General features: G+C 41.6%; 1 protein-coding gene across 3 annotated transcripts in view; it reads right to left on the reverse strand.

Moving 5' to 3' along the window:
* Positions 1–14,515, reverse strand: part of Trappc8 (trafficking protein particle complex 8) — an 83,733-nt gene extending 69,218 nt beyond the window's left edge. For all 3 annotated transcript variants that reach the window (XM_031365058.1, XM_031365057.1, XM_031365056.1), the window contains exons 1-2: positions 14,024–14,515; positions 2,752–2,946 (exon numbers count right to left, since the gene is read on the reverse strand). In XM_031365058.1, the coding sequence (XP_031220918.1) occupies positions 2,752–2,946; positions 14,024–14,180 (352 nt within the window). In that variant the 5' untranslated portion in view covers positions 14,181–14,515. The remainder of the gene's footprint in view (positions 1–2,751; positions 2,947–14,023) is intronic.
* Between the last annotated feature and the right edge of the window lie 1,106 nt (positions 14,516–15,621).

The following is a 15,621-nucleotide window of genomic DNA, read 5'->3' on the forward strand; positions in this document are numbered from 1 at the left end:
TGTGTGTGTGTGTGTTTGGGGGGGTGGAGACAGACAGACAGACAGACCGACCGACCATATAAAACAGATTCACAGAATCTGAAAGTAGTTGTTCTCACCTGAAATCCTAGCACTTGAAAGACAGGCAGGAAGGTCAAGGAGTTCAAAGGTACCATCACCTACCCAGAAAGCTTGAGGCCTTTCCTCAAGAAAGGACTGTGTATGTGATAATGTGGTGGTTTGAATATGCTTGGCCCCTGGAGTGGCACTATTAAGGTTTGGCCTTGTTAGAGAAAGTATATCATTGTGGGGGTGGGCTTTGCGGTCCTCCTCAAAGCCAGTCTTCTGTTTGCCTTCAGAACAAGATGAAGAACTCTCAGCTCCTCCCCCAGCACCATGTCTACCATGTTTCCTGCCACAATGAAAATGGGTTGAACCTCTGAACCTGTAAGCCAGCCCCAATTAAATGTTGTTCTTGTTCATGATGTCTCTTCACAGCAATGGAAACCTTAGCTAAGACAGGTGCACACCTTTAATTTCAAGACTCAGGAAGAAGAGGCAGGTGAATTACTGTGAGTCATGGACCACTGTGGTGGTTTGAATGTGCTTGGCCCATAGGGAGTGGCACTGTTAGGAGGTGTGGCCTTGTTGAGGAACTGTGTCACTGTGGGGTGGGCTTTGGAAGTCTCCTCTGCTCAGGCTTCACCCATTGCAGAAGTAAGCTTCCCTTTAGCTGCCTGAGGATGCCAGTCTCTCCTGACTGCCTTCTGATCAAAATGCAGAACTATCAGCTTCTTCTCCAGCACCATGTCTGCCTGGATGCTGCCATACTTCCTGTCATGATGAAACCTCTAAAATCATAATTAAATGTTTGCCTTCATAAGTTGCCTTGGTCATGGTTTCTCTTCATAGCAATGGAAACCCTAACTAAGACAGCCATCTAGGGCTACACAGTGAGACTGTGCCTCAAAAAAAAAGAGGAAGAAAGAAAGGAAGAAAGAAAGAAAGAAAGAAAGAAAGAAAGAAAGAAAGAAAGAAAGGAAGAAAGAGAGAAAGAAAGAGAGAAAGAAAGAAAAGAAAAAGCACAACAACAAAAAACAGGCAGACAGAGAAGGGGAGATCACAGAAGGGGATAGAAGAAAGGCAAAGAGATGGAGAGCAAGGGGGTGAGGACAGCAGACAAACAAGGAAGGGGATAGGAGTAGAGGAAGAAAGAATCAATCTCATTAAGTTCATACGTTCAGAGATGAAGCAAAGCCTCATCAATAGTGTCCTGCCTCAACTACCCAATTAACTCAGGTTTATAGTATAATACTTTAAGATACTAGCATCTGACTCCTTGCCCTTCATATTGCAACACTAATAATAACAACATTCTACCATTTCTCCGGTAAATATTCAAAATTTTGCATCTCTTTAAAATACATTGTGCCAGAAACTGATTAACCCTGTATCTAAAAATTCAAACTCTTTTAATTGTTGTAATTGTTGGTACAGCTCAGTGGTGGGCTCAATGACTACTAGCAAGTTTAAGGCCCTGGGATATGTTCCAGAACTATAAAATAAACAAAGATAAAATAAAATAATCAGGTTAATCTATATTGCTGTGATTAAAACAGCAAAGAAAAATAGAGCAGACTGAAACATAGTAATTCTACACACATTTCTGAACATACATACTTATAAGACTAAATACCATGCTGATTTACAACCTGTTCTCTGTATATGGCAGCAAGTTCTGAATAGTAATATTAATAACAAAATGATAATAATAATACATGAGGGGTTGCCTGTGACCTAGAGGTCAAAGGGCAACTTTGTGCAGTCAGTTTTCTTCCATATTCCCGTGAGTCCTAGGGCTCACACTCCAGTTGTTTGGCTTACATGGCAAACACTTTACTAGCTGAGCCATTTCACTAGCACAGGAAGATCTTTTAGCTATATAACTAGTAAGTATAAAAGTGTCACAATATCAGCCAGGCAGTGGTGGCACATGCCTTTAATCCTAACACTTGGAAGGCAGAAGCAGGCAGATTTCTGAGTTCAAGGCCAGCCTGGTCTAGAAAGTGAGTTCCAGGATGGCCTGGGAAATACAGAGAAACCCTATCTTGAAAAAAAAAAAAAAAAAAAAAAAAAAGTTGTCAGAGTATCAATTATACCAACTTAAAAAGAATCTTACACTGTAAAAAAAAAAAAAGTTAAGCTGCTTTTTAAGTTGTCTTTAAGCTGTTAAGAAATTGTAATTAGATGACATACTTTTCATATTTTCCTTCTAAGAACTCATCTCATTTATTTTTAATAAGTAAAGACTTTTGGACACTGAAAAAGAATATTAACTCTACATATTAATATAATATTTTAATTAGTCCTATCATAAAAACATTTTCTATCTAAACCAGTATATCTAAACTATCTATTTACATCTATTTTATAAACATTTCCACTTAATACCAAGCAAGATTAAAAATTTATCATAATTTTCATTTAATAACTAAATCATATAAAAATCAAATCCCTGTGACCTGTCAACAGTTTTATCATGGAACCCTGATTACCCTAGGCTACTTACACAGGTACTAGAATAAAACAGAGAAGGTCCTGGAAGAGTCAGCACTGCTCTGCAGGCTCAGCTCTAGCACTATAGGCACTGCAGGCTCAGCTCTAGCACTCTGTAGGCACTGAAGTACTCGAAAGGTTTCCAAGACAAGGAGAATTATTCTCCTAACCAAAGAAATTTTCACTTAAAAAATAATAACAACACTTATAACTTACCACTTATGTTAAGGTCATAATCTCCTGCTGTAATCACATTAGCGACTAATCCTTCTGCAGGCTGGCTGCCAGACACAACATCATTCAAAAGCTTCCCAATGGCTCCTGGCTGAGGTGGCTGAGTGACAATGTTGCTTACTGCTATCTTCAAATTTTTAATTATATGCAGTTGATTATTAGGATCTCTCATGTGAACTTCAAAAAAAAAATAAAGAGAAAGAAATTTTAAATTAACTTGGTAAAATGCATCCTAAACCAAAATTGGGTCAACTGTTTTCAAACATAAAAGAAATCAGAAACTAAGAACTAAAAGAATATTCTTCCAAAACACAACTGGTTACATTTTCCCTTACAAACCATTAACTTCCTTCCTCTTAGCCAGCCACAGTGGCACATGTCTATAGTCCTAGCACCTGGAGAGTAGAAGCAGGAGGATCAGGAGTTCAAGGCCAGCCTGGGCTAAAAGAGGCTGTCTCAAAAGGGGTAGTGGGGAACCTTCCTCCCACACAATGCTACTGGTCACAATTTCCCTACAAGTCCTGTTTCCCCTACATTTAGAGTTGTCCAAAATCAGGCATTGTTTCAAAAAAATAAAAATAAAAATAAGCCAGGCGGTGGTGGCGCACGCCTTTAATCCCAGCACTTGGGAGGCAGAGGCAGGCGGATTTCTGAGGCCAGCCTGGTCTACAGAGTGAGTTCCAGGACAGTCAAGGCTATACAGAGAAACCCTGTCTCGAAAAAAACCAAAAAATAAAAATAAAAACAAAAGTAAAATATCAAAATAGCATATGCCATGAATATTTGCCTCATTTTGTAGTCTATGCTGGCTTTAAACTTATAGCAAAGCATGCCTCTGACCTGAGCTGCTTTAGTGCTTGAATTACAGTTGTAAGACACCAGAGACATTGTGGTGGAAACAAGAGAACCCTGGGATACTCACAGGCCAGCTAGCATAGCACATGCAGGAGTGAACAAGGAAAAACTAGTTCAAACAAGGTGGAAGACAAGGATAGAAACCAAGTTTTTCCCTGCCCTGCAAACACACATACACACACACACACACACACACACACACACACACACACACACACACGTACGTACGTACGTACGTGTCAAAGCCTGGTAGACGAATTACAAAGTTACATCAACATAGTGGTAGTTGTGGTTAATATTGTCAATTTGACAGGCTCTAGCGTCACCAGGAGACAAACCTGAGTATACCAGACAAGGAGACTCTAGATTGGACTAGGGGAAGTGAAAGGACCCACCCTGAATGTGGACTGACTTGCATCACAACTTGGGCTCAAGTCCTAGACTGAATGAAAAAGACAAAGTGAGCTGAACACCAGCATTCACTCTGGTGACTGTGAATGTGAGGTAAACAGCCAGCCCCCTGTTCTGCTGCTGTGTCCTCCCCTAATGGTGTACACCCTCAAACTGGCAAACTGCCAAATCAACTTGCCCTCTTTTAAGATGTTATTTATCAGGTATTTTGGCACAGCAGTGAAGAAAGTAACTATTATGAAACGGATAGCAGAAGGGGAACTTGTGATAAATCTGACCCTGATTGTTAGGTCTTTGAGACTCTCTTCTCAAGAAGAATGTCGAAGGGCTTAGAACTTCGGGCTTTAAAGCTCTACAATGTTGTAAAAAGACTTTAAAAGGCCATTCTGGTGGAAATCTGGAAAATCAGATTGGCAAGAAAAACGTCAGTAGTAAAGTCCTTGCTTATGGGGTTTCAAAGAGGAAGGAGGACTCCATAGGAACTAGGCTAGAAGTCATTCTTCCTTTACTCTGACAAAGAATCTGGCTGCCTCTGCCTATAGCCTGAGAGCTTCAGTGAGGCCAAATTCAAAGGTAATGAATTATTTGGATTGTCTGAGAACAATCTAAACCAGACAGACAGTGTCTTGATTACTGCTCACTGCTTATAAGCGATAAGAAGACATGCCATTTGTTCAAAAAAGGGAGTATAAAGCTGAAGACAAGGGGTCAGCAAGGTGATTCAGCAGGTAAAGGCATTTGCTGCCAAGCCTGAGACTGGAGTTTGATCACAGGTTGGAAGATGAGAAAGCTTTCCACAAGTTCCTCTGACCTCCACACAGGTACACACACACACACACACACACACACACACACACACACACACACACACAATTTATGGCATAGAAAAGGGAAAAGGAAGGGAGAGAGAAAAATAAAGGAAAACATAGCTGCCAGAGTATTATGGTATACCTCTGGTATCTTTAGGAACATATTTTGCATGTATTTTCCTTAAAAGTTATTCCATAATTATCAAGTGCTATAAGCAGCTACGTATGGTGGGCCTTGTAGTTTTTAATAGTATAATATTATTCTGAATTATTTTGAATATATATGTATATATGCATAAATATATATATGTATATATATATTGTGTGTGTATAAAAAAAGTTTCTCTCTGTGCTGGTGAGAAAGGAAATGTAATCATTAAAAAAAAAAAAAAAACAGCTGGTCCGTGGTGGTGCACGCCTTTAATCCCAGCACTTGGGAGGCAGAGGCAGGCAGATTTCTGAGTTCAAGGCCAGCCTGGTCTACAGAGTGAGTTCCAGGACAGCCAAGGCTACACAGAGAAACCCTGTCTCGAAAAAAAAACCCAAAAAACAAAAAACAAAAAAAAAAACAAAAACAAATTGGTACCATTCTAGAGAAACCTATCTGAACTAAAGCAATAGGAAAATTACCCAGAGAGCAGCTCCACTCTTTTAGTACTACACCTTGAGAAAATCCAAACTCCCTTAAAGGAGTCTAAACAACCCTACTAAAAGGATGGCCTGCTCAAAAACAACTGTAAGGGAAACTGTCTCCCAGAGTCATCTTGGAAGGGACAGAGAAAACTCAACTGTAGTCCAGAGGGCCTAAGCTACACCTCAAGCTGGCAACACACACGATATTATTTTTACAGCTGTGGAAGTTGCAAGCATGAAGGGGCATGAAAGACTATGCCAAGGTTCTAAAATGCCCCTGAGGCAGGGCAGTATGACGGGCTGGAATCCCTGCTAAGAAAGCACTGAGTGAAACTGGGAAGGGAAAGCCTACGTTGCACCAGGAGATCCTCGATGACACAAAAAGGCCAGAGCAATAGGACATCTGCTACAGGACACAGTGAAGCTGGTTTGAGAGACTGCATGTGCTGCAGGTGGCAGATCAGGAAGGGTGGGGGTACATAAGTCATCTGGAGCACAAGCCCAGATACCCAGCACAGAGCTTAAGATTTAATGTTTGCCTGCTAGGTTTCTGTCCTGCATTGGTCCAAACCATCCTTCCTATCCTCTCATTCCCCGATTTAGAAATAGGAGCATTTATTTTGTGTCATCCCATATTGCAAGTATATAATCTGTTGTTTTTTATTTATTTTATATTATTTTATTTTATAGTTTATGTAAAGACATCACCAGAGTTCCAGGACAGCCAAGGCTACACAGAGAAACCCTGTCTCGAAAAAAACAAAAAACAAAAAACTACAAGGGCTTTTGAACTTAGACTGAATGCATTTTACATTATGAAGTACCTATTGGGACAAAAGGCAGAAAGTTGTGGCTTAAAAGTGAGACACTGGAGACTGCAGAGACAACTCCATGGTTAGGAGCACTAGTTGTTCTTCCAGAGGACTTGAGTTCAAATCCCAGCATCTATGTAGAAACCCACAACCATCTGTAACTCCAGTCCAAGGAGATCAGACAGCTCCATCTGACCTCAGTGGGGACTGCATACACCCATGTGTGCAGAGACAAACTTACAAGCAAGCACAAACCTAAAATAAAAATTAAAATATTTAAAGTGATATATCTGGGTATCAAGTTGACAAGGGACAGATATGTGGTAGTCAATAGTGACAGTCAACGTGACAGGATCTAGGCCAGGATCTCTGGCCTGACTGGGGTAATTTATAGACTGGATTAACCTTTGTGAATATGGCTGGCACTGTCCCATAGGCAGGGGTCTCTCAGAATGAAGGCAAAGGAGGGCGGAGTGGAGTAGCAGCATTGAGTCTCTGCCTCCTAACTGCAGGCTGCTAAGACCGAATCCTACTTCTGCCTTCCCCACTGCGATAAACTGTATCCTAAACTGCCAATCAAAACAAACTCTTCTTCCTAAGATCCTGTCACAACAGTATAGCAACAAGAACAGTGCTAAGATGAAATGCTTTAGGTTTGGGGTATAGGTCACTCATAAAGGCTTGATCCCTGAATATCAAAAGGAAAAAAGGGAAACTTTATAACTAAAAGATATTTAACTTAAATTACTATGATGGTTATAACAAAAAAAGAAAAGTATGGTGTAATTCCACTTGGTGGGTAGAGGCAAGAGGATCAGAAGTTCAAGACCAGCCTGACCTATACAGGACCTTATCATGAAGAAGAGGAAAAGAATGAGAAAGAGGGGGAAAAAAGAGGGAAAAGGAAGTGGGAAAAGGTAGGAAGCAGAGAAAGAAAACAAATTAAAAGAAGCTGCCTTTCAAAGGCATTTCCTAGGATTATCTGCCAAACTTCCCTAATTCACATAGAAAACTATTCAAGATCTGTAGAATTACATCCTATTATTATCATTTAAATAAATTTAGTCAATTTAAACACACTTCCAAAACTGTAATTTAAAGTTAATGTTTAAAGCGAAATTTTCTTAAAACATATCTAAAGCTACCACTAAACAAACAGGAAGGAGTGACTAACTCTTTGAAATAGACGGTCAATCCAAATCCCTGAATAAATGTCAGGGACTCACTGGCACAGAATGTGGGGCTTTATGCATCCTAGACAAGCACTCTATATCTGAGCCCCAGCCCCAGCCCTGGGTTTTGGTTATTTGGTTTTGGCTTTACTCCTTTTTTAAAAAAATTGAAAATACAATTATTTCATAGAATATATTCTGATTATGGTTTCCCTTTCCCTACTCCTCCCAGTTTTTCTCCTCCCATTCAGATCTATACCCTGTCTCTAGTTAGAAAATAGGCAGCTAAAATAATAACTACAATAAGATAATCAAAAACAAATCTGAATGTGACAAAACAAATAACAAGAAAAAAACACCAAAAGAAACAAACAAAAAAACCAAACAACAAAAAAACAAACAGAGACAAACAAACAAAAAACAAAAAAGACACAGAGACACACACATTCTTACACACAGGAATCCCATAAAAATATTTTCAAAAAATTGGAAGCCATAATATACATATAAAGGACCTGATAAGTTTTTTGGGGGGTTTGGTTGGTTTTTTTTTTTTTTTTTTTTTTTTTTTTTTTTTTTTTTTTTTTTTTTTTTTTTTGGTTTTTCGAGACAGAGTTTTTCTCTGTAGCCCTGGCTGGTCTTGAACTCAGAAATCCACCTGCCTCTGCCTCCCAAGTGCTGGGATTAAAGGCGTTTTTTTAAGGAAAAAAATAAATAAATAACAGCCCTGACTTATCAGTATGAGACAAAGACCCTCCAATGATGCTATAGAGTTGTACTGATAGCACCAGCATTCTTTACAAGAGGAAAGAGGCAGTTAACTATGCTTTACTGGTATATTCAGTGCATTTAATACTTTTTAGGTTTTCAAAACATACAAAGAACCTTAAATGGCTCTCTATAATCTGATATACATGCACATGAAGCCTAAACTCTATTTTCAAGGTCCTATACAAAAATAGTGCTCAAATTTCTTCTAGCAACCTTCGTTTCAGTATTTTTTAAACTGTTTTTCTACTGAAATCTAAAGATAAGTCTACTAGAAATACTACTAAGTTTGGTCTCAGAACTCAGGACAAATGAAATAAACCTGCAGGCCACAAATAAAATCTAGCGTTGTTTGTTTGTTTGCACTCCTTTCTCTAAATAAAGAAAATTGAACTTGGGAGCTAGAGAGAAGGCTCAGTAAGGCCTCCAGTTGTTCTTCCAGAGACAAAGGTTCAACTCCCAGCACTCCTAGGGTGGCTAGCAACTGTATGTATCTCCAGTTCCAGGGGATCCAAAACCCTCTTTTGACCTCTGCCAGCAACAAATGGTGGACAGACACTAGGCAAAATACTCATACTAATAAAAATAAATAAATCTTTTAAAAAATAAAATAACTTGTTTTACTACTTGGATCCTGAAATTGTACTAAAGTAGTATTCTCATGACTTACTGCATAAGGGAAAAAAAAAAAAAAAACAAGCTTTGAAGAATATAACACACACACACACACATACACACACACAAAATGAAAAAAATCCAAAGTTTTATTTATCACAGCAACAAAAAGGTGGTGGGGTGTTTCATGAACTTTTAAAATGAATTTTCCATTGACTCTAAGAATTTCATACATGCACATAATGTATTTGACTGTATTCACACCCTCAACCTCTCCTAACTCCTCCTAACCCCCTCACAACTTTATGTTCTACCAAATCCTTTATGCTGCCACTGTAGTCTGTATCTTAATCACCTTTGAACTTTTTTTTTCTTCTTTTTTGAGTGATTCCCTATGTAATTCAAGCAAGAAATCCTTCTGATTCAGCCTCTAAAACAATAAGGATTGTAGACATATACTATGCCAGCTTAAACTTTTTAAAAATTTATACCAACTCAGTATGAAACCTTATAAGCGACAAACTCAATGATCTGCCAAAATGGCTTTCTCCAGAATTCATATTTACCACTAGACAAAATCTAAAAGCCCCTTCCTAAAATTCAAGCTTCTCCTCTCCCAGGGTCTTGTCTGCATTTGGTACCCGAGAAGCCAGCTTTCCTGACACTCTCCCTTACTTAACCACTAGTCTACAATTGTACCTTCTGACCTAACCATTTGATGGCAGTCTCAACTGCAGTCACTGAAAACTGGGCATGCCACTGCAGGGTTATCTTGATTGTGATGGTTCCGCTATCTTGACTATAAATGGAACTGTCTCCTTACAGGAATCCTGAACTGTATAAAATGGGAAGGGATAGCTCTAGTTTGCAATCATCTGTGTTTCCTAAGTGTTGATGCAATATGACCAGATGCTTCAGGATCCTGCTGTCTACACTTCTCTGCCATAATGGACTATACTTTCAAGTGAGCTAAAATAAACCCCTTCTCTCTTAAGATGCTTTTGTCAGTGTTTTATCACAGGAACAAAAGAAACTAAGACACCAATCTACCCTCATTCCTTCCCAGACTCCTGAATAAACAGTGATTGCTTTTCCTATCAACCACCTCACTGTACTCCTTCCTAGTCCTTCCCATACTGCACGAGGAAACAGAAGTACCAGACAGGCCCCCATCACTGCTATCACTGCACTGTCCAATGAAGGGAACTGCCAAACCACAGAAGGCTGAGTCTCTAAAAATGCACCTACTCACAAGAAAGGATACTTAAGTGAAAACACACAGAATTTCAAAAACTTTGCAAAAAAAAAAAAAAAAAAAAAAAAAAAAAAAAAAAAGCAAAACCTCCCATTCTAGCTTTTTGAGCACTATCCCATTATTGGATACCTATTAAAACAAATCTGCCAAAACTTTAGAAATGTATGAGTTAATAGATTAAATTACTAGAACTAATTCCACCAGAGTGGGGAATCCCACCAAATGAAAAAATATGGTTAGTACAAGAGGTCCAAAGTTCAATTTTCAGCATTAAAAGAAAGAAGAGGGCTGGCGAGATGGCTCAGTGGGTAAAAGCACTGACTGCTCTTCCAGAGGTCCTGAGTTCAAATCCCAGCAACCACATGGTGGCTCACAATCACCTGTAATGAGATCTGACACCCTCTTCTGGTGTGTCTGAAGACAGCTACAGTGAATTACACTGGAGTGAGTGGGGCCAGAGCAAGCAGGGCCAGCAGAGGTCCTGAGTTCAATTCCCAGCAGCCACACATATAATAGCTCACAGCCATCTGTACAGTTACAGTGTACTCATACACATAAAATAAAACAAATCTTAAAAAAAAAGAAAAAAAACATTTTCATTTGCTATTTTTTCTTTATATATTTTATCATGCCTACCAAAAATTTTAACTATATTCATGAGCCTTGACATGATGGTACATGCTTGTAATTGTAATGCTCAGAACCTAAGTCAGGAAGATTAAGAGTTCAAGGCTAGCCTGGGTTACATGAGACCTTGCTCTCCTGTATAAATAAGTAATTTTAAGCCCTTCCAGGAGATTAGATGATGATTCAGATCACAATATCTTGAGTCACACTGTTTTTAAATCTTTCCTAGATATAAAACTGCAGATAAGCTATTATTTCTGTACCTCAATGTCCTCAGTTTTAAAAGGACAATAACAGCTAAACAATGGTGCACACTTGTAATCACACATAGCAAGGTGAGGTAGGACCACCATGAGCTGGAGGTCAGCCTGGGCTACATACTGAGTTTAAGCCCAACCTGAACAATATAACCAACCCTACTCCAAAATAACAACAACAATAATAAATGCTCTGTGACTAAAAGAAAAGCTACATGAAACAAGCCTAAAGTATTAGCACTATCTCTTTCTCTTAACACAACAAGAAAGAACACACACAAAGTCAAACTGACTTCATCTTAAGAATTTAAGACTGTAGAGCCAGGTATGTAGCTCAATGAGATAGCCCTTGCCTAGCACGTGTAGGACCCTGAATCAGTTAGGAGAGGCAGGCAGATTTCTGACTTCAAGGCCAGCCTGGTCTACAGATTAAGTTTCAGGACAGCCAGGGTTACAGGGAGAAACCCTGTCTCAAAGAGACTATCAACTAGGGCTGGAGAAATGGCTCAGGGGTTAAGAGCACTGACTGCTCTTATAAAGGTCATGAGTTCAATTCCCAGCAACCACATTGGTGGCTCAAAACCATCTATAATGAGATCTGATGCCCTCTTTTGGCCTGCAGACATACATACAGGCAGAACACTGTATACATAATAAATAAATCATTAAAAAAAAAAAAAGAAAGAAAAGACTATAAACTAAAACAAGGCATAGTGATACACACCTGCAGCCTCAGCACTCAGGAGGCTGAGGCAAGAGGATTACATTGGGCTACAAAGAGAATAGAAGTCAGTCTGAGCTAATAACTCCACTCCTATGAACTCCTCTCCCAAAAGAATAATTACGAATGCATTTGCTGTTCATGGCAACTCTAGAGCAATGGTCTCTACCCCTTTGGGGAATCACTTATCAGACAACGTGCGTATCCGATATTTATCCACATTATGATCCATAACAGTAGCCTAATTACAGTTGTGAAGTAGCAATGAATAATCATATGGCTGAGGCCACCACAACATGAGGAACTGTATTAAAGCTTCAGAGCAATAAGAAGGTTGAGAACCACTGCTCTAAAGCATGGGAGGAGTGTAACAATAAACTATAGGCTGAAGAGTTGAAGAGAATTCAAGAATTCTCAACGTTTGGATTAGCCAGGTATGGTGCTACATGACTTTGGTGGTCTGTGTCCTCGGTCCATTCTCCTCCACCCCCAGGTAGGTATATCCAAGTTCAAGGCTACCCTGAGACCTTGTCTCAAACAAACAAGGTCTTTATGCTTAGTTTTATATGTATACCTACATGTATGTAAGTACATCTGTGAACAGTGCCGTGTCAAGACAGTGCTGGCTTCCCTAGGACTGGGGTTACAGACACCTATAAGCTGCCTGCCACCTGGGTGCTGAGAATGCGACCACAGTCCTCTGCAGGGCAGCCTGTGCTCTAACCACAGCACCACCTTCTCTCTGCCTTCAGTTTGGTTTTCTGGATAGCTCCTTCCCTCGAAACTACAAAGATAACTTGCAAAGCAGCTAAGCTCCAAAAGACTGCCTGAGGCATGTAAACATGTGAATCAACAGTAAAGCACTGTTTGTGGATAAACACCTCAACAAAATAAACACCACAGACATTTGGTTAACAAAAGTTTGTAAGAGAACCCTTCATCATTAACAGAACTTAAATTTCAGTATACCTAAATAAAAGTTTTCAACTCTTAACAATCTCTCTCTCTCTCTCTCTCTCTCTCTCTCTCTCTCTCTCTCTCTCTCTCTCTGTGTGTGTGTGTGTGTGTGTGTGTGTGTGTGTGGTCTTGAATTGCCCCCAGAGTTACAGTTACAGGAAGTTCTGAGCTTGGAAGTTCTCACATGGCTGCTGAGAATCAAAATTTGGTCTTCTGCAAGAGCTCTTAACCACTGGGCCATCTCTCTAAGCCCTTGAATAAAACTATACAAAGACTAGAGAAAGAGCCAAGTATGATGGCTTATGCTGTAATCTCAACACTCAAGAGGTTGAGACAGGAGGATTACCTGGGGTTTGAATTCCAGACCAGCCTGGCCTAGAGTGAAACCCATCTTAAAAATTAACAAAAATAAACAATAAAGCTGGGTAAAGCAAATAATTATTAAATATGAATGTATCTTATAATTAACCATCAATATAAAAAAGCAAAATGCTTACACTGTTCTAGCCCTATGTCTAGATAACTTAAAAATCTACATTGTTAACTACAATTTATCCTGTCCTTTTTTTTTTTTTTTTAACTTTTAACCTTTTTTTACTTTCTTCTCTTTAGCTAGGGTCTTATGTACCCCTGGTTGGCCTCAAACACGATACAGAACCCAGGAAAGACTTAAACTTCTTGCCTCTCCCTCAGTACTAGGACCACAGGTGTGCAAAGGTTATGTGGTACAGCGAATCCAATCGATGGCGGCTCCCAGTGTGCTAAGCAGGCACTCTACCAAGTGAGCTACAACGCGGCTCCCATCCTTTATTATTCATGCAGGCCATTTTGCTTGCTTTCTTGAGATTGGGCAAACTGCTGCATAGCTATTAACTTGTGTGAATGGTCAAAAGGAAAAAAAAAACAGTAAACAGCCAAACAGAAGTTCAGAAAGAGGTGAGCCTCAGGGCTGGACGTATGTCATAAACGACATAACTCTGAAAGTCCAATTTAATACTCGACCAGGGGCGGGGGTTGGGGGGGAACACGACAGATCTTCACTCTTACACTCCGCTGCGGAGACTGCATCTTTCTATTTTGTCTAGTAAGTGCCAAATCCTGTTCGGTGACTGCTAACAGCACTCTCCACTCCCTTCTGTCGGGGCTCAAGTTTATCTTCTCGACTTAATGACCCGGTCCGTCCAAGGAAGAAAGCGCCTAGAAAACCGAGCGATCAGGAGCGCGCTGTCTTGACAGACGCTCGCCGCCCCTTGTCCGGCCGCAGCCCCGGGCCGCCGCCCCTCCGTCCTCCACTTGCTCCCAACTTCCTTCTCTCGTCCACAGCTTGGTTTCAGCCTGGTGAACGAGGAAGACACCACGTACCTTCGGAAGTGAGGCGAGAGAAGGGCTTGAGCAGCTCGGCGAAGCTGAGGTGGTTGAGGCGGGTGAGCCGTTCGGCTTCGTCGCTGCACAGCGCGGCGACACAGGGAACGAAGGAGTCGGGGATGAGCTCCTGCACCGACTGCACGCACTGGGCCATGACCGCGGCCAGCCGCCCGGCCTCCGCCCCGCCTCGGAGCCGAGCTTGCCGCAGCCGCCGCCGCCTGCCCGGCCGGGCGCGGCCCCACTCCGGAGCCTGCAGCCGACTGCGCGTAGCCGCCGCTGCTTCGGCTTTCCGGGCTTGAGCCCGTCCCTGCCTCCGCTCAGCGTTCCCCGAGGCTTGGCATCCCACCCTGGCAGGTGGGGACACCGACCACCGCCGCTCAGTCCTCCCTACGGCAAAGCCTTGGTCACTGTCCGATAGGAACCGCCATGTTGGGCCGAACCCTGACCCGCCGGCAGTACTTCTCCCGGCAGGCCCTGCGAGCACGCCTCACGTGATTGTGTCAAAGAAGCGGTAGGGGCGGGGCCGGGGCTGATGGCTGGGAAACGGGAAACGACGGAAGCCGGTTGGGAAACCGGAAATACTGGGACGAGTGGGTTCCCTGAGCTGGGCGGGGTCCGGTCTTGAGAGGGTGGGCGTGGCCACGAGAGGCCGGCGCGCTACTTCTGGCTGAGTTTTCCCGCAGGTGCCAAGCAACTGTGTTAAGCTTTTGGCAAGCCATTCAGACAAACCCGACCTTCTCGGTTCTCCCAACGATCGCACCTGCCTGCAGTAAGCAACTAATGTAACTTCGCTCCGCCTTCCCCTTGCTGGGCTGCAAGTACCTGATGGAGAAGGGGTGTGGACGGCGAGTGCCTAGGGCTTCCCTCTGCAAGTGCCCAGGACTGGCAATGTATCCTTTGAGCATCCTCATGCTTTTAGAAAAGGACTGCCACGGTATGCGCTCAACTGCTGAGCAGGAAAGTGTGCTATTGAGGTTGCTTTAGTTCGCAGGGAGTATAAAGGAAAAGTGCATTTTTCTGGATCTCTGGGAAAGAGCGTCCTCAAATGTCGTCAGCCTTTTTTTTTTTTTTTTTAAGACACATGCTAAAATCCCGTACACTTGTCTCTCCTACATGAAGTTCTGGCTGTCTGGATGTCTTGGAACTCCTGTATCAGCCTCCTAACTGCTGGGATTACAGGCTTGCGTGACCACTCCCAGCTCTGCTTCTCCTTGTCTTTTTTACGAGTATTTACTTCGTGGAGGTGGAGAAGCCAGTACTTGTATACTGTGTGGCTGGTCATTATTGCATATTTCAGACTTGTCAGTCTCCATAATCACATGACCCACACCTACATTGCCAAAAGGGAATTACCAGAGGCTTGCCACAGACAGAATGGAGAACAAAGAGTTTTATCAGACTAGGGACTAGGCCCTAGAGCTGGCCATTAGCTAAGGGATGTAGATCTCTGTGATTGTAAGATCACCGTGGTCTATGGATCTAGTTACAAGTCAGTCAGGACCATAAACAGTAAGACCCCGTCTCAAGAAAAAGTTAGGATGGGGGGCAGGATTTTATTCCTATCCTGCTCAATTCTTTTTTTTTTTTTTTTTTTT

The sequence above is a fragment of the Mastomys coucha genome, unplaced genomic scaffold (assembly GCF_008632895.1).
Source record: "Mastomys coucha isolate ucsf_1 unplaced genomic scaffold, UCSF_Mcou_1 pScaffold13, whole genome shotgun sequence".
Taxonomy (NCBI): domain Eukaryota; kingdom Metazoa; phylum Chordata; class Mammalia; order Rodentia; family Muridae; genus Mastomys; species Mastomys coucha.